Source organism: Symphalangus syndactylus, chromosome 2 (genome assembly GCF_028878055.3).
Source record: "Symphalangus syndactylus isolate Jambi chromosome 2, NHGRI_mSymSyn1-v2.1_pri, whole genome shotgun sequence".
NCBI classification, from domain to species: Eukaryota; Metazoa; Chordata; class Mammalia; order Primates; family Hylobatidae; genus Symphalangus; species Symphalangus syndactylus.
In genome coordinates this window covers 107,804,657-107,832,345 of record NC_072424.2, presented here as the reverse complement: position 1 = coordinate 107,832,345, position 27,689 = coordinate 107,804,657, and the positions used below count along the sequence as shown (strand labels likewise).

At 39.2% G+C, this 27,689-nt stretch overlaps 1 protein-coding gene across 17 annotated transcripts in view; it reads right to left on the bottom strand.

The window, feature by feature from the left end:
* L3MBTL3 (L3MBTL histone methyl-lysine binding protein 3) overlaps positions 1-27,689 on the bottom strand; it is a 129,576-nt gene that overhangs the window by 67,312 nt on the left and 34,575 nt on the right. For all 17 annotated transcript variants that reach the window (XM_055263768.2, XM_055263803.2, XM_063621796.1 and 14 more), the window contains 7 exons: positions 27,350-27,482; positions 25,088-25,172; positions 22,929-23,020; positions 15,186-15,290; positions 8,812-8,947; positions 6,569-6,660; positions 3,876-4,027 (listed from right to left, as the gene is read on the bottom strand). In XM_055263768.2, the coding sequence (XP_055119743.2) occupies positions 3,876-4,027; positions 6,569-6,660; positions 8,812-8,947; positions 15,186-15,290; positions 22,929-23,020; positions 25,088-25,172; positions 27,350-27,482 (795 nt within the window). The remainder of the gene's footprint in view (positions 1-3,875; positions 4,028-6,568; positions 6,661-8,811; positions 8,948-15,185; positions 15,291-22,928; positions 23,021-25,087; positions 25,173-27,349; positions 27,483-27,689) is intronic.

Here is a 27,689-nt window from a genome sequence, read left to right as displayed (position 1 = left end):
CAAGCCTATTAACTGACACTGCTCTAAGAAACTGACAACTTTTCAACATGATTTTAGGGAGACACATAAAATTACTATTGCTCTTAATCTGTAAATGTAAAAGAGATTCATCTCTAAAAAAAAGTTTACCCTACACTTACAGGCAATCGGGAAAAGGCCACTGCTATATTTGTTCTAATTCACTAACAACCTTTTTCTTTTTCATAGATCTTTTCGTTGCTAATTTTTGCCCTGACTCCACTGGGACACCAAAGTACAATGGAATCAAAAATGGCTGAAGCTGCAACCTCATTCATTTAGGCCTTCTACTAAACAATGGGCCAAATCCTGTTGTCAATCCTTCCTGGATCCCAAAAGATAAGGGTACACGAAAACAACATTTTTTAAAAGAAAGTTTCCTTCCTAGTGCTTGGAAGAAAAGAGGTGACTGTTCTCTTTGTGTTCTGCCCTAGAGCCCAACCTTCAGGTAGATAATCAGGAAAGAGGCTGCAGTGGTGGGAGGGCAGCTTGGTAACCTGGAGGTACCCTCCCCGTGGTACTGACCTACCTTCCTGGGTCCCTAAAGTCCTTTCTAGTGCCAATATTCTATTATATCTAGGATTATTCCTAAATCTAACAACTGTCAAGGAGATAGAATCGAACAGCTACCAACTATCAGTAACAAAAGCACAGAAGAAACCCAGAGGTGAAGCCATTTTTATTCTAATATATGCTATTTTCCTTTTATAGAAAACTACTTTTTCAATCCTACATAAATTTTTATCATGTTCCTCTTAGGAAGTTAGAAATGTTGTATTGCAACTAAACATGTAGTAACAGAAATGCATACAGACATATATATATTTTCAAATTCCCACTAATGTAAAAAAGAGATATAGAATTACTATTCAGTTCAAAGCAAAAAATATCTCATTTCCAAACTATTTTAAATTGGGAAAGGCAATTCAATCTGTAACCTCAATTACATACCTAAGTAATTTATGCAGATAAAAACCATTCCAAAATTCAAAGATCAAAGAGCATAATATTTAGTAAAAGTGGAGAAATTCCAGAGCACTTAAGCAATTTCCATTGTGCCTTAACTGCATGTTGAGGAAGAAAACACACTGTTTTCGTTTTCAGACAATTAACAAAATATGATTTCATGTCAGTAGCTGGAAGTCTAAGTAATCCTCAAAGTACATTCCATCCTAAAAATAATTAGTTCGTGCTCATAAAAGCACAAAACTCGAGTTAAAAGAGATCAATTTTTTTCTTTTCTTTGTATTTTTAGAACCCAGGATCTTTTTAGAATCCAGGATCTTTTTTAGAACCCAGGATCCTTCCTGTTTGTTCCCTAGACATTTGGCATCGAAAAATGAATGTGGTGAATTCTTCTAGACTCTCCCCTTACTTTTTTCCACAAGAATGTTTTCAAAGGCAACGTATCTTATGTCAAATCAGCAACTTATACCTTTAAAACACTGTAATACTTAAGAGACCACAAAAATAAACTGACATTCACCTATTTTGTTTAAATCAGGCAAAAGCTTTACAAAAAATCCTCCCCAAATAAACCATAACTTTAAAAACAAAATATTCTCATTTTCACAGATTCTAGTCATTGTCTCAGCATTATTTATTAAGAAAAGGCCTGGAGCACAGTTATCGCCCCAGTAGTGCCATCATCATAGCCCACCAAGGACAGAAGGAGACAAACAGGTTTGATTCAGGACAGATTTAGACTGTTTCCAAAGTTAAAGTTTTCTCATCCACTCACCCATTCAAAATATGTATAGAAAATCTTTATTGTTTTTGAAATTTTTATGTAGAATCAGGGATCTTGCTATGTTGACCAGGCTGGTCTCAAACTCCTGGGTTCAAGTGATCTCCCACCTTGGCCTCCTAAATTACTGGGATTACAGGCATAAGCCACCGTGCAGGCCCGACAATTTTAAGTAAAACAAAAACCACCAATTTACAGTAAATAGGAGGAGCAGAAGAACACAGTAAATAAGATGAGGTTTCAATCAGCAAATCAAACTATGAGACTCAACAGTACAAACAACCTGGTGTCTTTAACAAAAGCTACAATCAACGAGGAAGAAAGGAGAGGAATAGGTATCTGTAAATTAAATGAGGTCAAGCAAGGCAATCACAAAGTGTACACCTCATTGGACCTAAAACCATCAAGCTAAAAATTAACAAAAATCCCACTAAAACAACAGGGAGAAATATTTAAGTATGTTAGTAATATCATAGTTATTATTATTTTTTAAAAAATAAAAATAATTCCTCTCTTTAGAAGATATATACTGAAATGCTCTGATATCTGTCATTGACTTCAAAACAATCCCAGAGTTGGGATTTTAGGAGTAGGAATACAAAGGAAACATACTGGATATAAGTCGGTAATTGTTGGTGCTGAGTAAAGGCTGCAGTAGGGCTGCTCTATTATTCTACTTTTGTATATGTTAGAAATTGACTGTATTTCAATGAAAAACTTCTATTATAAACTGAATATAAAGATGTCCTATAAGGAAAAATTATGCTCTGCAGAAAAAAGCTGGGGAAAACAAAATATTCAAAAGCACAGTCATGCCTTGGTATCAGCAGGAGATGGTTCCAGAAGCCCCTTTGGACACCAATATCTAAGGATGCTCAAGTCCCTTTTATAAAATGGCATAGTAATTGCATATAACCTACACACATCTTTCTGTTTACTTTATCTCCCTTATACTTTAAATCATTTCTAGATTACTGATAATACCTAATACAATGTAAATGCTATGTATTTACACAGCATTTATACAATTATTTACGTAGTTACACTACATAAATAATTGTTATACTGTGTATTTGTATTATTTTTATTATTGTATTGCTATTTTTCTTTTTTTCATATTTTTGATCTGCGGTTGGTTGAATCCATGGATGTGCAACCCACAGATGCAGAAGGCCAACTGTACTTGGGTCTATGTAATCTAATCATGGAACTAACTGTCTACATTTTAAAAAAATTCTGCAAAAAGCGTAGGTAACATATAATAGAAAGCATTTTAAAAATATGAATAGTAAATAAATTTCAACATCTCTTCTTTTTTAAAACAATGCAAGTAAAACTGATGAGTGTCTAAGAATTCCATCTGAGAAGTAACGGAAATTATCGATGGTTCTACTGAATGTTTAAATATACGGATACTAAAAAATAAGGTCAAAAAGCAAACCTCCCTGACATTTAGCAATATTTATGTAAGTTAATATTAACTTATCCTACAACACAAGTCATATTTTATAAAGATATCTGTTACTTCTCTAAAATGTTCTCAATTCAAGTATACTCTAGAAGGAACTAAACACTTTAGAAATGCCTTTTACCAGGAAACTGAATTACAGCAATCAATGAACATGAATTTGGTATGAAAAATCCTTATTTCAACTGTTTAATCAAAATATAATGGCTTTATTATAATTATTTTATAATTACATAATTGTAAAATATGTTGCTTTTACAACTTTGTGCAAGATATCTAAAAACTGCAAGGATTAAAAATAATATTCTTCAATATATTTTGTAGTCAGCTATTACGAATATTTAGAAAATAAGAAGGGAAGATTAAAATACGCGTGAACATATGTTGAGAATGTGGAGTGTGCAGACTGCACTTTCATAGTAGGAAGTCAACTAAAATACCAATCATAAAGCAGAATTAAAGGATGTTATTTAAAATATATCCCATATGGAACAGGTAAAAAATTAAAAATCTGTAATAGGAAAAAGTGGGGCAGAACACTGGTTTTTTTTGTTATACGCATTGCACTATTACTGTTTTTAAACCATTTACTTGGATAAACATTAAATTTTTAAAAGCACACAACAACGGAAAATGTCTCACCAATAGTCATAGCTCTCATCCCAGTTGTCAAAATGTACCAGGAAACGATTGTCCACCATATCTGTTACCGTGGCAACACAGATGAATGAGGGATTCTTTTTGTCTACTGCCTCAAGCTTCATACCAACTCGAAAGCCCGATGGGATCACTGTCTATGGAAACACACAGATTTAATTAGAGATAAGCACACACTTAACAACCGCAAGACCTGCACACTCTCTGCACCTCCTGCTCAAAGGCCCAGCATCCACTGCTGTATTCACATAATTTAAAAATCTGCAGTTTCACAGCAGGGTCGCTTTCCAACAAGCAGCAATAAAAAAAAAAAAAAAAAATGTTCTACTGCTACACCCAATTAGCTATCTGGGCCTCAAAACGAAAATATCCATCACCTCACAGAATTTAAAATAATTAATTTTAACATGTGTTTTGATGCCTTAATTAGAAAACTATAATAGGTAGGCAAGTTTTATTCACCATATAGTTCACATTTTGTCCTTCTTTTCTTGATTACAGACTTAACAATGAAAATTATTCACACAAAATATGCACTTAAGTTAAAAATGTGCATGAGTCAGTACAAATTCACTCCCACTTCTGAAAATATCTCTCAAAAGAGTACTCTACCAAAAGTAGGTCATCTTCATATATGAAAGGCTGCAAATTATTACAACTTTTACTCAACACTACAGATACATTTTATTCCTAACAGCAGCAAAAGAATTGGCTGTTGATGCACACAGCTATTCAAAATAGTTGGTAACTTAAAGAAATCCACAGGTGATCAGTCATTCAGAACATGGAACAAAAACAATAAAAGTTCTGTAAGAGTTAGTGCTTAAGGTATAGTAATATATAAATATCTCTTACAATCTTTTGTGAGGAATAATATCTTAGTCTATCTATCTCTACATATTATAGACTAGCATATCTAGATACCAATTGTGCCAATCGTAACACACTACAAGTCATTCCTTCCTTAAAAACAAAACAAAACAAAAAACAAACAAAAAACTTCTGTTAGACTCAATTATATGGATATTATTCTAACTACTTTAGGCAAAATATATGCTATCTCTCATTTTACTATGATTATACAGCTTTCATTGTAAAAATGTAGACAGCCGTGTATCTGAAAATGTGAGAATAAGTTGTGTCTGAATAGATGGAACAGGCACTGATGCTATACAGAAATCTTTACTATGCATTTAAGTACTGAAATTTATCAGAGTTCTGATCAAAAATGTTTGAGTATTCTGAGGCAGAGGAATCTAGAAATGGAAAAATTAATTGTCTCTTAGATACGAAATGGAGAGCCCAAGACTAAATTGTATGCTAGCAATGCATAGAATTTAGGAAGACGGTTCAAGGCAGTTTATCAAATCCCTGACTGAAGTCATCATCAGAGGACCAGACAGGGATTAGGAAACTTGGAGCAGAGACAGCAGGCTGCTAAGTTTTCCACCCAACTGACCTTCCTCCCTGGGATAAGTTTTGACAGAGAATACCAACTGACAATGCACTGTTACACTTCGGCAATTAAACTATCCTCTCAATTAAGATGTTTTAAAATAATAAGCTGGCCCATTAACACTATTAGTAACCTAAACACACATACGCATGCACACAAACACAATTTGTCAGTTCTCTAATTCAACCTGGTTTGTGTTTGATTAAATCAGAGAACATTTCAGCCATTAGATTGATGCTCTCAAACCAACTGGTTAACACTGTTTCCCAAATGGAGGATTTTTGGAGTGAGGAGGTTTCTCCTGCTCTTGATATTTATTTATTTCCATTTGGAGGGAATGCTGTTAGTGAAACATTACTGCTTCTCCCCATTGTCTCACTCACTGCTACCAGCCTGGTGACTCTGGGAAGGAGGAACTGATGATACTAGAGAGAAAGCTGGGCTGCAGGGTGCACAGTTTCCACTCTGCTCCCCAAGGGTCTAGTGTTCTCCGGGCTTGGGGGAGGGGCGTGAAAGGAGAATTAAATCTCTTCAATTCTAGGGCTCAGAATCAAGCTTACTTGTCTGCAGATACAAGCCATGCACGTCCTCCAACTTAGCTCTGACCATCTGTAAAGATGGCATTTTGGTTTTCCACTGGCTTGCCCTTTATTCTTTCCAATTAGATCAGAACTTGGGAAAAGAAAAATGTCATGGATCAAGTCTGCCAGTAGAGGAACATGTTATGGAAAGAGGGAAAACAGGTCAAGAAGTAGAAAAGACACACACATCCAGATTTTGCTTTTGTTTACTGTAAATAAAGCTATAAGCTAGAGTGAAGATACGTCACAGTCTCCGGTGACCTCCCACATGTAAACTGAAACAGGGCTGCCTTCATCTGGCTATGTGAATCCCATTTGAACAGCACTCCCATATAAGTGATAATAACAATAAAATATCTCAGCCAATTTAATTTTTTATGCATCTTAATTGTAAATCTCACCTGAATCTTGTACTATCTTGTCTTCTACTACGCAATAAAAGAGACAACCATAATATGGCTATAAAACATATTTATTCATGAAGATTTTAAGCTAATTTTAAACTTTAATTAAGATAAGAGTACTCTATTTACCAAGGCAATAAAATTTATTATAGTTCCTTGTTATCACTTGTAATTGATCCTATGAGACACTCAAAAAACTTCTTCCTTTGAAAGGAAACGTGTTTTGTATGTACTTACTATATTCTGATTTTCAAATAATGACTTAGGAGCAGCTTGAGCTTTACATGTCTTAAGATAGGTCTGCCAATTGAATTCTTCTTCTTTATATCCTAGAGTAAGCACATATGAACAGATTGATTCAAATACCAAAATATTTTACACTTAGTTTTCCAGTCCTACTTTTATCTCTAACATGCCAAAATCAATCAAATGACTTTTTAAATAAACAAAATTTAACTCATAATTCATAACTATGTATATTTAGACTATGTTTATTTTCAACAAACTGTATTATTATTTTCCAATTCTGAATGAATGGTAATGGAGATAAAGAAAAGGAATAAGGAAACAACTATGTATTATACCCAGGACACTTATTATCATGGTATTTCTACCAGTATTTAGGTAGAGTTCCTCAGCAGTATAAATACTGAACTAGAGTAGTCAAAATTCTTTATCTTTCTCTCACCTACTCTATTTTGGGAAGACTAACTTATAGGAACAAGTGGGAAGGTGGAAATAATAGAAATGAAACAGGTAAAATCTTTTTGGCCTATCACTTCAAGTAGGACAATTAAAGGTTTATGAAGTAAGGATGCTGGCAAATTACAATAAGGGAAATGTCCCCCCCTTAATTTTTACAATTTCACTGAAGTTAACATTTCCTTTAAAAAGGAAATTGAGCATCTTATTTTATCTGCGAATATGCTTTATTTTACATTCATTAAAGTCCAGAAGGCAGCACGAAAAAAACAGCTAATAACTTACCATATATAAGAGATCAATTCGTGAAAAGGCCTACAGATTTTCCTTTTCACCCTCACCTTTTCTATGCTATTTTGTTTAATCCTTCAGCTATCTGAAAATACCACTCTGCCATTATTTTTTCACTTAAAACAAAGGGATGGCTAATGCATTAAAGTCCTGAGATAGGCCAAAAATATCAACCCAGTAACCTGAATTTTTGACATAAAGTAAACCAAAATAAATGTAATGATTGAAAAAGAAGGGAATAAGATATTACTAAATATGGCCGGGCATGGTGGCTTACGCCTGTAATCCCAGCACTTTGGGAGGCCGAGGTGGGCAGATCACTTCAGGCCAGAAGTTTGAGACCAGCCTGGCCAACATGATGAAGCTCTGTCTCTAATAAAAACACAAAAATTAGCCAGGTGTGGTGGCAGGCACCTGTAATCCCAGCTACTCGGGAGGCTGAGGTAGGAGAATCGCTTGAACCTGGGAGGCAGTGGCTGCAGTGAGCCAATATCACACCACTGCACTCCAACCTGGGCGACAGAGCAAGACTCTGTCTCAAAAAAAAATTAAGAAATACTTTAGGGAGACAGTGAAAAAGATATCTGTTATTCTTGAACTTTGATGTAAACATGAAATAGGAAAATCACTGGGGAACTATAATATAAAGTACTCAAATATAAGAAAGGTAATTGCTATGAGTTCAACCCCCCACCTAAGCCAATTTTTAAATAGTCTTCTTGCCCATCTCCTAAATATTAAGATCTATATGGTCATGCATAATTTCTCAGGATTTTCTATATAATGAAAAACTGATTTGAAAAATTAGTTTAAACCAGTTTACACTAAACTTAGTTATGTAAACTAATTTAAACTAATTTTTCTTTTTTTTTTTTTTTTTGAGACGGAGTCTCGCTCTGTCACCCAGGCTGGAGTGCAGTGGCACGATCTCGGCTCACTGCAAGCTCCGCCTCCTGGGTTCACGGCGTTCTCCTGCCTCAGCCTCCCGAGTAGCTGGGACTACAGGCGCCGCCATCACGCCCAGCTAATTTTTTGTATTTTTAGTAGAGACGGGGTTTCACCGAGTTAGCCAGGATGGTCTCGATCTCCTGACCTCATGATCCGCCCACCTCGGCCTCCCAAAGTGCTGGGATTACAGGCGTGAGCCACCGCGCCCGGCCCTAAACTAATTTTTCAAACCAGTTTTTTAAAAGATGTATGTATTTAATAATAGAAATTTGCAGGTAAACATTATTTGTAGTCAAAGTTGAGTATCATGCAAATGTTATTTTACATGAAAATAAGCATATGAACGTACTTTATTTTCCTAAGTTGGATTCTATTTTTATTTCTTTTACTTTAATAAACATGGTTTCATCATGAATAATAAGGTTAAATTTGTGCCTATTTGAATTTTCATAAAGTCTGAATTCTTAACAATTCTAATGTAGCATGTAAGAAAATGAGTTTTTACTGAATTTAAAATATAAAACAAAAAGTGACAAAACCTTTTGGAGGATGGAGTTTGTGGCCGGTTTTCTCACACCACCCAACTGGGTGGATATCCAGAGCGTCTGCATTCACCCAGAAGTCATAGCAATCAGAATACCCATCAAAGTGAAGCTTTATCCGGTATCCACAAACCTGAAACAGGTAAAACAGCTTGAATTATTTTTTTAACTCAGAATATTCATATATATATACAAAAATAAACATGGACACCAGGTATGATATAGTCTTAATGTTAATCAAACCACCCACATTAACAGTAATAAAACAACTAAACAAATATCCAGAATCTAAAGACAGAAGCTATTAAATTGGGAAGAGCTGAGCTGTGGCATTCTGGCAACATTCTCAGTTACATTAGGAGCACACGGATAGGGGGCAAAGCATAATATCCCACAAATGCAGGTCCTTTCTCCACTCCCTATGTTGTACCAAGATGTGTCCCCAAGGTAAGCTGGAAGGCACACCAGCATAGCACACTCAGCTCTAGCATGGCCCCAGAGTGGACGGTCTGCCCTGCACTGAATGCTGCAGACCACAACTAGTGCATATGCACAGAAGTCAAGCTTTTTTTTCTCCACCAAAGCTGGGTTGGAGAAAGAAAGAAAAGCGTCTCTCCTAGTTTATTACTTGGATGAGACAGGCTCCTAAGAATGCTAGTAAGAATGTACTCTGTATAACAAATGCCGTACATATGCCTACAGGGCCCCACTTATAGACATTCTGATTTAGAAGGTCATATAGGCTTACGAGACCTGAGTTGGATCACACCCTGCCCTGAACTCTTAGAGAGAAGGTTCAGCCCCTCACACTTCTTCCCACTAACACAAGCAGATGTGTTCAAGTAGAAACACATACCACGCCAGATCTCTCCCCGCTCCAGGAGTGTCTGTCCTGCAGAACCCTGAATGATGAACTTAGACCAGAGTGCAGAGCCAGAGCAATTAATCCTCAAATAGTGAGGTAGCTGTACAGTTACTGTCATGGAAAGTTCTCTAAAACATATTGCTAAAATTCAAGTGGTAGAACACATAACACAGAGTGAGTTAGTTTATGAGAAAATTAGACATGTGGGGGTCCACATGTATTTATGGGTATATGATTATGTATACATATGTGTATTATGTGTGTATACATATACGTAAGTATATGCATTTATCTACATACATTAATATACACACATATGCATACATAAGTAAACACATAGTAAAAAGAAGTCTGGACGAATATTTGCCAAAATGTTAATAATGATTTCTTCTAGGAAGTGGTAGTGAAAAGGAAGGAGCAAAATGGGAATGATGGACTTTTAATATTTTCTCTTATGTATCAGTATTTTTTCAATTAGAATGTATTGATATACCACATATATAAAATTTACAACTAAGCTGACTCCCCCCAGAGAGAACAGAGTCTCTCCATAGAGCTGAGACTAGAATCCCTGGGAAATACAATCTCTCAAGTAAAGTAGGAGCTACCCCCACTCCCTGCAGCCACCCCATGCAAAGAGGGCTGCTTCTCTCCTCTCTCTCACAGTCAGCTATCTCTGGCTGATCCTAAGAGCTCAGCCCTTTAGTAACTTACAGCCTCTAGTTCCTTGTGGGCACACCGTTCTAAGCTTCTGCTCCCTTGAGCCAAGCTCTCTCTGTTCTCCCCATAGTCTCTATCTCAGGCTCACTGGAAAGCTATGCTTTGAGAAACAATCTCCTACATCCTGACCCTCCTTGCCCACAGTCATACCTACCTCGTCCTTCTCAAGCCTTTCCCCAAGGGTGCTCATGTTCCCAACTCTACCTCCCATAGACACAGGACGGGTTGCTGCCTCCCACCACACCACGGATCCTAAGCCAGTTCTCCCCCGCTGAGGCTCGAGCCACGTGGCTGAAGCAACTCTCCTCCTCTTCTTCCCCCATGCTAACCACCCAAACACTTAGCCCTGGCTTATTCTCTTCCTTTCCATCTGAGTACTTTCATCATCCATATGGATGACTTATCCAATACCCTGGCATTTTGGCTCCCTTCCTCTCTACTTCAAGCCCTCACTCCCATGAATCCAGTTCCCAGGAAGAACTGCTCTACTGCTTAGTATTAAATTTAAAAATCCAACCCTGGGACACATACTCCTATTCCAGTCTGCAAACCCAGCCCCCAGATGCCTCTTCCTCCATCTCAACAGAAACTCTAGTCTCACACTGATCCCTCTACTTCCTCCCTAGCAGCTCTCCTCACCCCCAGCCTTCCTTTCCTAGCAATCATTTAGAAAACATTTTCTTGCCAACATTTTAAAATGTCTGCCCTGATATCCTTTGCAAAATATTTGCCTGGTGACATTCTATCATTTCAGGTATCCATCTTGTTTCCACCTAACCAAGTCTAGTAAATGGTGATGGGAAGGAAAAAATGACATAACACCAGTCTTCATTATTCACGTACTGTATTCCATATTTGTGAAGTTATCTACTTGCTACAATTTGTTTGTAATAATACTCACAGTGTTCGTGGACATGCACAGACTGACAACACTTTTGAGTCACTCAACATGCATGTTCCCAGCTGAAGTCAATCAAGAAGGCGCTTTACCTTCTTGTTTCAGTTCTTATACTGGAAACAAGTGTCTTTTGTGTGGTCCATTTAGTGCCACATGTTCTACATTTTTGTGCTTTTCTTGGGCGATGCTACTGTTTAAAATGTCCCGACATAGTGCTGAGGTGTTGTTTAGTGTCCCTAAATGCCAAAAGGTTGTGATGTTGCCTTACAGAGAAGACACTTGTGCTAGATAAGCTTCATCAGGCAGGAGTGATAGTGCTCTTACTTGTGAGTTCAATTTTTAATGAACGAACAATACATATTAAATGAGGTGTCTTTAAACAGAAACACACATAAAATAAGGTTACATACTGATAAGTAGACGAAAATGTGACCAGAGGCTCACAGGAAGCTAACCCTCTATTTCCCCTAAGAGCAATGGTTCCATACAAGGTAATTTGTGGAGCATAACTACTGCGAATAATGAAAATGGACCAACAAAAATCAACTCCATCTGAATGCTGGGCTTTGCCACTGCCTAGCAATTCTCCTAGATGGTCCTGTCCAACTCCCTCTCCCATTCTTCACTGAGGTCTTTTCAAATCCCCCTCCTTCTCCTTCAGCTTCTAATCCCACTTTCTCCATCCTCACTCTCAGCCAGTAATTTGCCTTCTAACCCAAAGAAGATTTCCCAAATGTGTGCCTCCAAACAGACAAGCCTCCCTGTATCCACGAGCCCTACTTCTTCCTGTTCCACCTTCCTGTTGTAATGCAAGAGACTCCTCCTTCTGCCTAAGACTTGGATCTCCACATATACTCTGGGTCCCATCTTCTCCCAGGCCTTTTCTCTGAATCTTCCAATACTCTACTCCTTAGTGGCTTCTTCAGAATTCAAATACTACATTATCTTACCATTGAATTGCAAAGGGGCGAAAAAAAAAAAAAAGGCAAGAAGGGAAGGAGGGAGGGAAGGAGAGAAAAAAGACAAAATTAATATGAAAAGTAGCAATATGCATCAAAAATTTAAATGTAATTTATATGTCCATACTTTTCACCTGGCAATTCTAGAGATAGATCCTAGACCTACTTAATAGAGGTCAGAGGATGCTCACTGGACCTTTTTTTTTTTGAATAATGAAAAAATGAAGATCACTCAGTTGTTCAATATGAGAGCAGTTAAATGAATTAAAGTCGATTCTATAAAATGGAGAACTACCCAATGGTTAAAAAGAATATGTATGCCAGGTGTGGTGGCTCATGCCTGTTATACAAGCACTTTGGGATGCCAAGAAGGGAGGACTGCTTGAGCCCAGGACTTCAAGACCAACCTGGGCAACACTGCAGGACCCCATTTCTAAAAAAAAAAAAAAAAAAAAAAAAAAAAATTTTAGCTGGGCATCAGGTGGTACATGCCTGTGGTCCCAGCTACATGGGAGGCTGAGGCGGGAGGATCGCTTCTGCCCAGAAGGTTGGGGCTGCAGTGAGGCCATGTTCACGTCACTGCACTCCAGCCTCGGTTACAGAGATAGACCCTGTCTCAGAAAAAAAAAAAAAAAAGTGTGTGTGTGCACGCATGTGTTTGTGTATGTGTCAAAAACAAAATGCAGTACATATTTTTATACACAGAGAAAACATCTGGAAGGCACAGTCAACTGTTAAGGGTCATGCTCTCTGGGACATGGAATATGGGAGGAAGGAAGGGGGATCTGAAACAGGACTTTTATTTTTTATTAATATGCACTCTTACACTATTAATAGTTGAAGTTTTCATAATGAGCAAACATTACTTTTATAATAAAAAATAGGGAAGGTAAAATAAATCTGCAAAAACCAAAAGCTGAAAAACAGACACATCTCATAAAAATTCCCTTTCTCTTTTATAGCTAAACTTCTCAAAAGCAGTCTATACTTACCGCTTCCTCACAATGATTTTGTAAAACTCAATTCTGTCCCCAAACACTCCAGTTGCCCTGGCGCAAGACACAATTCCCTCATGCTCCTCGAGACCAACCACAGCATCTGACACTGCTGCTTCTTCCCCACTTTAACTGCCTGCTCTCCCTGGTTCCTACTGCAGGCCCCTCTCCTGGTTCCTTTCTCTGTCTCTCGCTGTTCCTTTTCAGGATCCTGCTCTATTCTTTCTCCTGCACCCACCTCTTACATGATGGTATTCTTCAGGGCTAGAAACTCACGCCTTGTGCTCTTGCTGGGCAATATCATCCACTTCAAAGGACAAACACAAATCATCCACCAAGAAACTCTGACCCTCCTCTTCCAATTCAAAAAGGTCTAACAAAAACTTGAGTCCAGGAAGGAAAGAACATACAATGTCTGATCAAGTTTGAGAGTGTCAGTATTCTCACTGTAAATAAAATCTACACAAATGTTCCATAACAGTTTTCTGATATGAGTAAGAGAATCTGGTTATTTCCTTTCACTACATATTACATTATTACAAGCTGCAAGTTCCTTTAACACTCAATGCCTCAGGTTTCTCATCTGAAAAACGGGAGGGAAAGGGTTCTATCTCAAAAGGTTGTTTTGAGAACTAATAAAAGCTAACAGATGGGCTGGGTGTGGTGGCTCACGCCTGTAATCCCAGCACTTTGGGAGGCTGAGGTGGATCGCCTGAGGTCAGGAGTTTGAGACCAGCCTGGCCAACATGGCAAAACCTTGTCTCTACTAAAAATATAAAAACTAGCCAGGCAAGGTGGCACGCACCTGTAGTCCTAGCTACTCGGGAGGCTGAGGCAGGAGAATCACTTGAACCTGGGAGGTGGAGGTTGCAGTGAGCCAAGATTACACCACTGCTCTCCAGCCTGGGTGACAGAGTGAGACTCCATCTCAAAAAAAAAAAAAAAAAAGAGCTAACAGATGAAAAGTACTTGGACTGGCTGCTGGCACACAGTATGCCCTATGTAACTGTATGTTATCACTGACTGAGGCTGTCATCATCCAGCACATGGTACTGTGTTCTGCAGAAGCCAACCTTCTTACAAGTTCACTAGGTAATTAAGGAATAGTATAATACCTAAAATTAGTACATAAGACTATCTTATTCTTTTGGGAGGAATTTTTAAAATAGATATACCTCAAGGGAGGTATACACCCCAAGGGAGGTATATCTGGCTCAAGGGAGGGAGCAAGAAGAAGGCTAGCATATGAGGAAACACATTTTTTAAAGTACGCTCAGTAATATATGTATGTATAATTGACTTGGTCATTTTTTCCTGAAAAATTTCATACAGATACCTTAAAATACTAAAAAAAAAAAAAAAATAAGTAACTGTTGGTCTGTTCCTTATGTTAAGGAATACAGTATGGCAAAGCCTATAGAATCAGACAGACATGGGTTCAAATCCTGGTTCAACCACTTTGAAGCTGTGTGGTCACAGTTTTTAAAGTACTCTCAGTAATAATATTAGACTGAGATATATATTTATATATTTGGCTTGGTCATTTTTTTCCTGAAAAATTTCACAGAGATACCTTGAAATACTAAAAAAAAAAAAAAAAAAAAAAACATATAAGTTATCTGTTGGTCTGTTTCTTATGGCAAGGGCTATGGCATCAGACAGACACTGGTTCAAATCCGGGTTCTACCACTTTGAAGCTGTGTGGTCTTGTATCCATCACTTCATCACTCGGAGCCTCAGTTCCCTAACCTACACAACAGAGTTTGAGAAAAACCACAACATGCACAGGATTCTTATAAAGATCAAATGAAATAATGCACACAAAACAGTAAGCACCATGCCTGGCATGAAATACAACCAATGGCAGTTTTTCCTCATTTTAAATCCCCATAATCACCATTTTATTTTAAAAATAAAGATGAGGCAAAGCTTACCTCTGCCACGGTGAGGACACAGTACACAGACTGATGCTCAGGATCCACGCCTTCTAATTTCATGCCAACTTTGAATCCATTTTTGTTATATGGAAAGGATTGATGCTAAAATGCAAAATGACAGCAGCTTTAGTTCCTTATCCCAAAGGCCTAGTTAAAGATGTAAATAGTTACCATTTTAAAAATAAAGACTATTTAACCAAATACATAACTTCTAAAAATCCAAAGAAAAAGAAATCAATAAATAACCCACTGAAAAAATGGACCAAGGCTATAAATAGGTCCCAGGAAAGGAAATGTAATGCCACATACCCTTTGTCTTTTACCTATTTGAAAAGACGCTCGACCTCATGCAGAAGAGACATAGAAAGTAAAATTACACTAAGATATGGTTCACCTATCAGGTTGATAAAGATCAAAAAGTTTGACAAAACTGTGTTGGTAAAGCTGTAGGAAAACAGATACAAGCATACATCACTAGGAAGAATGAAAATTGGTACAACCTCTAGCAATTTCATAATATCAATCAAAATATTCTTTTTGATACAACAATTCTAATTCTAGGAAATCATCTAAGAGATTCTCACACATGTGAAAAATGACTGGTATAGAAGATTATTCGCTAAAGCATATAGCAAAAGATTTGAAAGTATATATGTATGTATGTGCAAATCAATAGGGAGTAACATAAATTATTACAGGAACAGGCCTAAGATGGAATACTATGTATTGCTATAAAAGAATGGTGAAGAGATTCATGACTCAGATGGAATCATCTTCAAACTGTCAAGTTAAACAAAAAAAGCAAAGTCCAAAAAGTATACAACATATGTTACCATTTGGTTTAAGACAGAAAGAGAAGGATCTGTGTGTATATATATATTGCTTATATGAACATATAATTTTCCAGGAAAGGAATATTAAGAACTGGTAACACTGGTTATTTCAGAAGAGGCAAATCTGGTGCCTGAGGGACAGGGCTATGAGAGACATTCTTTATACTATTGTAGTACTTTTATATTTTGAATCACACGCATTCATTATTGATTCAAGGAATTAGCTACATTTAAACTTTTTTTTTTTTTTTTTTTTTTTTTATTATACTTTAGGGTTTTAGGGTACATGTGCACAATGTGCAGGTTTGTTACGTATGTATCCATGTGCCATGTTGATTTCCTGCACCCATTAACTCGTCATTTAGCATTAGGTGTATCTCCTAATGCTGTCCCTCCCCCCTCCCCCCACCCCACAACAGTCCCCGGAGCGTGATGTTCCCCTTCCTGTGTCCATGAGTTCTCACTGTTCAATTCCCATCTATGAGTGAGAACATGCGGTGTTTGGTTTTTTGTCCTTGCGATAGTTTACTGAGAATGATGGTTTCCAGTTTCATCCATGTCCCTACAAAGGACACGAACTCATCATTTTTTATGGCTGCATAGTATTCCATGGTGTATATGTGCCACATTTTCTTAATCCAGTCTATCGTTGTTGGACATTTGGGTTGGTTCCAACTCTTTGCTATTGTGAATAGTGCCGCAATAAACATACGTGTGCATGTGTCTTTATAGCAGCATGATTTATAGTCCTTTGGGTATATACCCAGTAATGGGATGGCTGGGTCAAATGGTATTTCTAGTTCTAGATCCCTGAGGAATCGCCACACTGACTTCCACAATGGTTGAACTAGTTTACAGTCCCACCAACAGTGTAAAAGTGTTCCTATTTCTCCACATCCTCTCCAGCACCTGTTGTTTCCCGATTTTTTAATGATGGCCATTCTAACTGGTGTGAGATGGTATCTCACTGTGGTTTTGATTTGCATTTCTCTGATGGCCAGTGATGAGGAGCATTTCTTCATGTGTTTTTTGGCTGCATAAATGTCTTCTTTTGAGAAGTGTCTGTTCATGTCCTCTGCCCACTTTTTGATGGGGTTGTTTGTTTTTTTCTTGTAAATTTGTTTGAGTTCATTGTAGATTCTGGATATTAGCCCTTTGTCAGATGAGTAGGTTGCAAAAATTTTCTCCCATTGTGTAGGTTGCCTGTTCACTCTGATGATAGTTTCTTTTGCTGTGCAGAAGCTCTTTAGTTTAATGAGATCCCATTTGTCGATTTTGGCTTTTGTTGCCATTGCTTTTGGTGTTTTAGACATGAAGTCCTTGCCCACGCCTATGTCCTGAATGGTATTGCCTAGGTTTTCTTGTAGGATTTTAATGGTTTTAGGTCTAACATATAAGTCTTTAATCCATCTTGAATTAATTTTTGTATAAGGTGTAAGGAAGGGATCCAGTTGCAGCTTTCTACATATGGCTAGCCAGTTTTCCCAGCACCATTTATTAAATAGGGAATCCTTTCCCCATTTCTTGTTTTTGTCAGGTTTGTCAAAGATCAGATAGTTGTAGCTATGCGGCATCATTTCTGAGGGCTCTGTTCTGTTCCATTGATCTATGTCTCTGTTGTGGTACCAGTACCATGCTGTTTTGGTTACTGTAGCCTTGTAGTATAGTTTGAAGTCAGGTAGCGTGATGCCTCCAGCTTTGTTCTTTTGGCTTAGGATTGACTTGGCGATGCGGGCTCTTTTTTGGTTCCATATGAACTTTAAAGTAGTTTTTTCCAATTCTGTGAAGAAAGTCATTGGTAGCTTGATGGGGATGGCATTGAATCTATAAATTACCTTGGGCAGTATGGCCATTTTCACGATATTGATTCTTCCAACCCATGAGCATGGAATGTTCTTCCATTTGTTTGTATCCTCTTTTATTCCATTGAGCAGTGGTTTGTAGTTCTCCTTGAAGAGGTCCTTCACATCCCTTGTAAGTTGGATTCCTAGGTATTTTATTCTCTTTGAAGCAATTGTGAATGGGAGTTCACTCATGATTGGGCTCTCTGTTTGTCTGTTATTGGTGTACAAGAATGCTTGTGATTTTTGTACATTAATTTTGTATCCTGAGACTTTGCTGAAGTTGCTAATCAGCTTAAGGAGATTTTGGGCTGAGACAATGGGGTTTTCTAGATATACAATCATGTCATCTGCAAACAGGGACAATTTGACTTCCTCTTTTCCTAATTGAATACCCTTTATTTCCTTCTCCTGCCTGATTGCTCTGGCCAGAACTTCCAGCACTATGTTGAATAGGAGCGGTGAGAGAGGGCATCCCTGTCTTGTGCCAGTTTTCAGAGGGAATGCTTCCAGTTTTTGCCCATTCAGTATGATATTGGCTGTGGGTTTGTTGTAGATAGCTCTTATTATTTTGAGATACGTCCCATCAATACCTAATTTATTGAGAGTTTTTAGCATGAAGGGTTATTGAATTTTGTCAAAGGCCTTTTCTGCATCTATTGAGATAATCATGTGGTTTTTGTCTTTGGTTCTGTTTATATGCTGGATTACATTTATTGATTTGCGTATGTTGAACCAGCCTTGCATCCCAGGGATGAAGCCCACTTGATCATGGTGGATAAGCTTTTTGATGTGCTGCTGGATTCGGTTTGCCAGTATTTTATTGAGGATTTTTGCATCAATGTTCATCAAGGATATTGGTCTGAAATTCTCTTTTTTGGTTATGTCTCTGCCAGGTTTTGGTATCAGGACGATGCTGGCTTCGTAAAATGTGTTAGGGAGGATTCCCTCTTTTTCTATCGATTGGAATAGTTTCAGAAGGAATGGTACCAGTTCCTCCTTGTACCTCTGGTAGAATTCAGCTGTGAATCCATCAGGTCCTGGACTCTTTTTGGTTGGTAAGCTATTGATTATTGCCACAATTTCAGAACCTGTTATTGGTCTATTCAGAGATTCAACTTCTTCCTGGTTTAGTCTTGGGAGGGTGTATTTGTCGAGGAATTTATCCATTTCTTCTAGATTTTCTAGTTTATTTGCATAGAGGTGTTTGTAGTATTCTCTGATGGTAGATTGTATTTCTGTGGGATCGGTGGTGATATCCCCTTTTTCGTTTTTTATTGCATCTATTTGATTCTTCTCTCTTTTCTTCTTTATTAGTCTTGCTAGCGGTCCATCAATTTTGTTGATCTTTTCAAAAAACCAGCTCCTGGATTCATTAATTTTTTGAAGGGTTTTTTGTGTCTCTATTTCCTTCAGTTCTGCTCTGATTTTAGTTATTTCTAGCCTTCTGCTAGCTTTTGAATGTGTTTGCTCTTGCTTTTCTAGTTCTTTTCATTGTGATGTTAGGGTGTCAATTTTGGATCTTTCCTGCTTTCTCTTGTGGGCATTTAGTGCTATAAATTTCCCTCTACACACTGCTTTGAACGTGTCCCAGAGATTCTGGTATGTTGTGTCTTTGTTCTCGTTGGTTTCAAAGAACATCTTTATTTCTGCCTTCATTTCATTATGTACCCAATAGTCATTCAGGAGCAGGTTGTTCAGTTTCCATGTAGTTGAGCGGTTTTGACTGAGTTTCTTAATCCTGAGTTCTAGTTTGATTGCACTGTGGTCTGAGAGACAGTTTGTTATAATCTCTGTTCTTTTACATTTGCTGAGAAGAGCTTTACTTCCAACTATGTGGTCAATTTTGGAATAGGTGTGGTGTGGTGCTGAAAAAAATGTATATTCTGTTGATTTGGGGTGGAGAGTTCTGTAGATGTCTATTAGGTCCACTTTATGTAGAGCTGAGTTCAATTCCTGGATATCCTTGTTAACTTTCTGTCTCGTTGATCTGTGTAATGCTGACAGTGGGGTGTTAAAATCTCCCATTATTATTGTGTGGGAGTTTAAGTCCCTTTGTAGGTCACTCAGGACTTGCTTTATGAATCTGGGTGCTCCTGTGTTGGGTGCATATATATTTAGGATAGTTAGCTCTTCTTGTTGAATTGATCCCTTTACCATTATGTAATGGCCTTCTTTGTCTCTTTTGATCTTTGTTGGTTTAAAGTCTATTTTATCAGAGACTAGGATTGCAACCCCTGCCTTTTTTTGTTTTCCAGTTGCTTGATAGATCTTCCTCCATCCCTTTATTTTGAGTCTATGTGTGTCTCTGCACGTGAGATGGGTTTCCTGAATACAGCACACTGATGGGTCCTGACTCCTTATCCAGTTTGCCAGTCTGTGTCTTTTGATTGGAGCATTTAGCCCATTTACATTTAACGTGAATATTGTTATGTGTGAATCTGATCCTGTCATTATGATGTTAGTTGGTTATTTTGCTCGTTAGTTGCTATAGTTTCTTCCTAGCCTCGATGGTCTTTACAATTTGGCATGTTTTTGCAGGGGCTGGTACCGGTTGTTCCTTTCCATGTTTAGTGCTTCCTTCAGGAGCTCTTTTAGGGCAGGCCTGGTGGTGACAAAATCACTCAGCGTTTGCTTGGCTGTAAAGTATTTTATTTCTCCTTCACTTATGAAGCTTAGTTTGGCGGGATAGGAAATTCTGGGTTGAAAATTCTTTTCTTTAAGAATGTTGAATATCGGCCCCCACTCTCTTCTGGCTTGTAGAGTTTCTGCTGAGAGATCAGCTGTTAGTCTGATGGGCTTCCCTTTGTGGGTAACCCGACCTTTCTCTCTGGCTGCCCTTAATATCTTTTCCTTCATTTCAACTTTGGTGAATCTGACAATTATGTGTCTTGGAGTTGCCCTTCTCGAGGAGTATCTTTGTGGCGTTCTCTGTATTTCCTGAATCTGAATGCTGGCCTGCCTTGCTAGATTGGGGAAGTTCTCCTGGATAATATCTTGCAGAGTGTTTTCCAACTTGGTTCCATTCTCCCCATCATTTTCAGGTACACCAATCAGACGTAGGTTTGGTCTTTTCACATAGTCCCAAATTTCTTGGAGGCTTTGTTCATTTCTTTTTATTCTTTTTTCTCTAAACTTCCCTTCTCTCTTCATTTCATTCATTTCATCTTCTATCAGCGATACCCTTTCTTCCAGTTGATCGCATCTGCTACTGAGGCTTCTGCATTCTTCGCGTAGTTCTCGAAACTTGGCTTTCAGCTCCATCATCTCCTTTAAGCCCTTCTCTCCATTGGTTATTCTAGTTATCCATTCTTCTAATTTTTTTTCAAAGTTTTTAACTTCTTTGCTATTGTTTTGAATTTCCTCTCGTAGCTCAGAGTAGTTTGATCGTCTGAAGCCTTCTTCTCTCAACTCATCAAAGTCATCCTCCATCCAGCTTTGTTCCGTTGCTGGTGAGGAACTGCGTTCCTTTGGAGGAGGAGAGGTGCTCTGTTTTTTAGAGTTTCCAGTTTTTTTGGTCTGTTTTTTCCCCATCTTTGTGGTTTTGTCTACTTTTTGTCTTCGATGATGGTGATGTACAGATGGGTTTTTGGTGTGGATGTCCTTTCTGTTTGTTAATTTTCCTTCTACCAGACAAGACCCTCAGCTGCAGGTCTGTTGGAGTTTACTAGAGGTCCACTCCAGACGCTGTTTGGCTGGGTGTCAGCACCGGTGGCTCAAGCAGAAGTGCAGAAATCACCCGTCTTCTGTGTCGCTGGGGCTGGGAGCTGGAGACCGGAGCTGTTCCTATTCGGCCATCTTGGCTCCACCCCCTAAACTTTTTTTTTAATGTGAAAAAGTCTATTCTCTAAAGGACCAAAGCTACAGAAAACAATTACAGAGAACAAGTTTATATGTAATTACTACTATATTTAAATTAAATATTCTTAATGTACATGTAATTGTCCTAACATTTACTAACATTTACTATTCATCACTTTTTAAAAGCTTGCTATGTTCACACCTACATAAAAATACATCTATGGCAGATTAATTATATACCATGATTAAATATAATGAAATAATTTAAACCAAGGGTCAGCAAACTCCAGTCTGTGGGTCAAATCCAGTGCACCATGAGTTTTTGTAAACAATCTTACTGGAACATAGCGATGCCCACTTGTCTACATATTCTCTATGGCTGCTTTTGTGCTACAATGACCTGAGTTGGTGCAACAGAGACCACATGCTCTGAAATGACTAAAATATTTACTATCTGGCCCTTTACCAAAAAAGTTTACCAACCCTTGTTTTTTTGTATGTGTTTTGTTTGTTTGTTTAGAGACAGGGTCTTGCTCTGTTGTCCAGGCTGGAGTGCAGTGGCAGGATCGTAGCTCACTGCAACTTTGAACACCACGCTCCGCTATATTTTTAATTTTTTTTTTTTTTTAGCGGCAGGGTCTCACTATGTTGCTCAGACTGGTCTCGAACTCCTGGCCTCAAGTGATCCTACTGCCTCAACTTCCCAAAGTGATGAGACTGTAGGCAGGTGTGTGCCACCACACCAGGACCCCAACTCTTGGTTTAGTCCAGGGACACCAACTGCTACTCAGAACTACATCTGATATCTATATTGTTAACTGATTTTAAATCACTTAAGATAAAATACTTTTATCATAGCTAATATAGTGACCCATTTTTAGATGTTTTGTTGTGATAGTACGTAAATCGTAGTAACTCATTTTTAGTCTCTCAAAGCCACAATGTTGACATGAAATTTCCTAATATTTTTTTTTCATCTGCTAGTTATTCATGGTAGTATTAGTATCCCTGTTAAAACTCATGATCACAAGCCCATAAGATGCTGAGAGAAAAGAGCACACATGTGTCAGTGTGCACCCACACATGTGGCACGGGGAGGTACACACATGTCAATGTTAACTGCCCTCCATATAAACACACGCATCAAAAACTGCATGCTGAAAAAATGATCCCAAGTCAAATTTCAGTGGAAACAACAATCCTAATTCAGGCTGGTATCCCAGCTCCTGTGCCCTTACAGATCATGTCTCTAGGAGGGCCCATACCTCCTTGAACAGCTTCGCCGGCACTGCCACCGCTTTCTCCTCTTCCAGGTAGGATGCCCAGCACCACGCTTTCTTTCCTTTAGGAGGCAAACCTGAAAGGCAAGCAAGACGGAAATGACAGAATTTCCAAATCTAAGCCAGCAGTGATGCATCTGTGAACTCACACGTCCCTGACTGATACTCTGCCTAGCTCTTCTCTGACTTCCAGGACTGGTATCTCTCAGTCTCTCTTCCCGGCTCCTCTTCCCAAGAACCAAGACAAAAAGTGAACTGTGGTTTGCATCCACAGTGAGGAGGATAGGAGATGGAAGTGGAAGAACTTAGAATAAAAGAAGAAAACAACAGGAAGTCAAGACAAAACACTACCACAGAAGCTACAGGAAGGGAGAGCTTCTAGAAGCAGGATGCTCAAAACATTTTCCCTAAGAGATCAAGAAGTTGAGGACTATAGAAAGGCCAGTGCATTGAGTGGCTGCTAATCTTGAAAAGGAAGGAAAACAGTCAATATAGTGAGAAGCAGATTTTTAGGTGCAAAAAGAATACGTAAGTGATAAAAATAATGGAGCAGTTAATATTAGTTTTATATATTTTGGATTAATTTGACAAATACTGGAAATGAAGGAAAAATATAATAGCCTGATGGTTAGCAAAGCTGAGAGAAAGGTACTTTGGGGATGAGACTGGAACAGGCTAAGGTAGAGTATACAAAGAGAAGAAAAAAATCGGAAAACTTAAGGAAAAAATGTGACTGAAGGAACAAGGTCCCAGAAGAGCCAGGGGCCTGGAAGTTCATCCGGGGTAAAAAAGAAGGGCAGGGGAAATGATGGTGAAAGAAACAGACATTTCAAGGCAGAGCGCAGAGGAACTGAGGAATTTACACCCTTCATCTCAGTGATATAAAATAGAAGGTAGCTCTGAAAAGACACAAAAGTTAAGCTGTGTGCGTGGGGCAGGTGGGGCTATTTCCAGTTTTTTGAGGAATTAACAGAACAAGGGTAGAATGCACCCTGGCACTGAGGAAGAGCACCTGGTTCATGGCCCTGGTTTGTCGGGACAGTATGACTGACTGTGCAGGCTGCGAGCTGAGGCAGGCAAGAGGATAGAGCCTAGTAGGGGACATCCCCCAGGGCCTCTATGGAAGTGACCCAAGGTCCACACAGAATAAGCAGAAAAGTACATCGAGACAAATACTAAAGGGAAGGGCTGCAGGGCCGGCTTCCTCCTGGAAATAAAATGCTGCCTGAGGAACAATGAAACAAACAAAAAAAAGGGCCAGGCACGGTGGCTCACGCCTATAATCCCAGCACTTTGGGAGGTAGACATGGGCAGATGGCTTGAGGTCAGGAGTTCGAGACCAGCCTGGCCAATATGATGAAACCCCATCTCTACTAAAAATACAAAAATTAGCCAGGCGTGGTGGTGCACACCTGTAATCCCAGCTACTTGGGAGGCTGTGGCAGGGGAATCACATGAACCCAGGAGGTGGAGGCTGCTGTGAGCCAAGATTGCGCCACCATACTTCAGCCTGGGTGACAGAGTGAGAATCCATCTAGAAAAGAGAGGGGAGGGGAGGGGAGAGCAGGGGAGGGGAGAGCAGGGGAGGGAAGAGGAGAAGAGATGAGAAGAGATGAGAAGAGAAGGGAAAAAACAGGTTCCATGCCAGGAGCTCATGTTTTAAGAGGGAACATTAGAAACTAAAACTGTGGGAAATGAACAACAGAGGTTTTATAAAGAAGCAGAGGCAGGAAACACCTACTTGATGAGGGGGACAGAGAGAGAGAGGGAGAGAGAGATGGAGGGGGGGAGAGAGAGAGATGGAGAGGGGGAGAGAGAGAGGGAGGGAGGGAGAGGGGGAGAGGGGGAGACAGGGAGGGAGGGAGAGAAGGAGGGAGGGAGACAGGGAGGGAGAGAGGGAGACAGGGAGGGAGGAAGGGAGGGAGGAAGGAAGGAAGACAGTTCTCATGCTTACCCTGAAACCACTTGAAAGTTACGAATTTTCATTTTTTTCCTTATCCTCAAAATCTCAATCTTTATTGACAAAACTGAATCAAAGAAAATCCTGAAGTAATACTTTAACTGGCATGACTGAAATTTCCACCTGTGTGAACCACTTCCAATTTCATGGAGTTACAAGTAAGACTTTATTTTCATCAGCTCACCCTGCTTTAATACAGCCGAATCCCCTCGTCTTTTCCTCCGCGCTCTCTGCGAACCCCTCAGGATTCTTACATCTTGTTTGCTCTCCTACAAAAAGAAAGGAAAATTATGACTTTAAAGTTCAAGAAATTGGCACCAGTGAATAGTTAGAGAGCTGTCAGAAAGCACTTTTTCTGTTGTTCTTTTCTTCAGTTTTACTTTGTAACTTTTAAGGAAAGTAAGAATACAGTTCATTTGAAAACTGTGTTGCTTTTGGCCGAGATTATTACAAAGTAAGACCGTATCCATGTCTTACCCGCTGGAAGGGCATGGACACCGCTCCCCGCTCCTTGAAACACTTTCCGCTCTCAGCTGAATGACCACTCCACTCTGATTTTCCTCACGCCTCACCGGCCCCTCTTTGTCTCCTCTGCTGATGTCTCCTCCAATCCAGTTCCCTTCTCTACTCTTTCTAGTCCCTTTCCCTGGGTTTTCAAGGTCATCTTATATAGGCCAGATACTCCCAATCCACATCCTCAGCTTCTTCTCCCTGACTCCATGTGGCTGTAGACAAATGCCTACTTGGGATCTTCACCTGGATGGTTAATCAGCATCTCAAACCCATCATGGCCAAACGACTCTTTGTTCTGCACTCCACCCTCATCTTCCCATTCTCAGTAAGAGACAGGATTATCCAGCCAATTGTTAAAGCCAAAATTCTAAGCTTTATCCCTGATTTTTCTCTTTTCCTCACACACTCTGACAACCCTACCTCTAACATTGATTCCCAAATCCACGGACTTCCATCATCTTCAGCCTTCTTACGTGTCTACTGCAATAAACTCCTAACTGGTTTCCCTGATTCCACTCAGGGCTACAGTGGTCATTTAAAACATACATCATATCAAAGCATTCCCTTGTCTTAACTTTCCAGAGGCTTCCCCTGACACTCAGAATACAATGAACACCCTCGACTCTTGTTTACCATAAAACCCTACATGCCCTGGACCACACGTACCTCTTCAACTTCATCTTACTCCACTCTCTCCTAAACCACAGTGACCAGACTTCCTTTTATTTCCTCGAACAGAACATGCTGTGCAAGTTCTTACCTTAAGGACTTTCCTCTAGAAGTTCTACTACCCAGAAGACGCCTCACTCTTAACTTCACATAGCTGGCTCCTCTTCATTCATCAGATCACACTGTTCATGCCATCGCCTTTGGGAGGGCTCTCTGACAACCCAACCTAAGGCAGTCAGCCGATCCTAATGCCCTATTTTAATTCTCAGTGTAGCACTTATCACTAGGTGACATTTCTCCTGTTCATTTTGTTTGTAGATTAAATACCCCCTAAACAAGAATGCAGTGTCTCTGCCAGGGGAGACTCTGTCATCTATTTGTCTTATGCATCCCTGTATTCTCAGCTCCTAGAACAGTGACTCCCAAGTAACAGTTGTACAATACCGATCTTAACGGAAACACTTCCAGATCTCAAAGTTCCCTTTTCCTATAAAACCATTAATAGATGCTTTAGGAATATGATATTTACATTTTAATTCACACATTTTGAATGGCTTTTCCCCAAATATACCTGATATTTGTGTGCCACTTTTTAACCACTCAGATAGTTTTTTTGGTTGTTTTTTTTTTTGAGATGCAGTCTCGCTCTGTTGCCTAGGCTGGAGTGCAGTGGAGCAATCTCGGCTCACTGCAAGCTCCGCCTCCCAGGTTCACGCCATTCTCCTGCCTCAGCCTCCCAAGTAGCTGGGATTACAGGCGCCTGCCACCACGCCTAGCTAATTTTTTGTATTTTTAGTAGAGAAGGGGTTAGCCAGGATGGTCTCGATCTCCTGACCTCATGATCCGCCCACCTCGGCCTCCCACAGTGCTGGGATTACAGGCGTGAGCCACCACGCCCAGCCCACTCAGATAGTTTTATGAGATCTGTCTGCAATTTAATGAAATGAGATTGGCATTGTGTTGTCAAGAGGAATTTAAAATTCATCTACAAGATTGAAGGTTTTTAAATGTTCCCTTTCACCCTAGCGCTAAATTTCAGGACATCCCACTTTTTCACCCTGACAGAAGGATACTATTGTTTATGATTCCCATTTTGAGATCAGGATAACAAGGCGCACAGAGGCCACGTAACTTACTGACACTAACACAGATAGTCCTGGAACCCACATTTGAACTCAGTGGGCTCCAGAGCAGTGCCTGTGACTGTGATGCTACCCACTAAAGATGCATCCCTGCGCTCCTGGTGTCAGGCAGAGGCACTCACCATTTCATCATCTCTCTCTTCTCCATCCTCCTTGGGGTCAGCTTTCAGAGATAATTTTGGTTTTTTCTTCCGACTACACTTAGGATCTTCTTCCTCATTGTCTTCTTCTATGTCCCTTTCTTCCTTCTGATCTCTGTTGTGTTTATAAACCCAAAATAGTGACAAGAGACAACACCTATCAAACATCTACTTGTTGATTATCAATGCAACAATCATTAAAAAAAAAATCACCCTCCAAAGGAAAAATCTTTAACTACCAGGAGAAATCTGTAGGCATGAGAATATCATTTATCAGGAACACTGAAAACAATTATTACATATGACATCTGTCTGTCAGGGC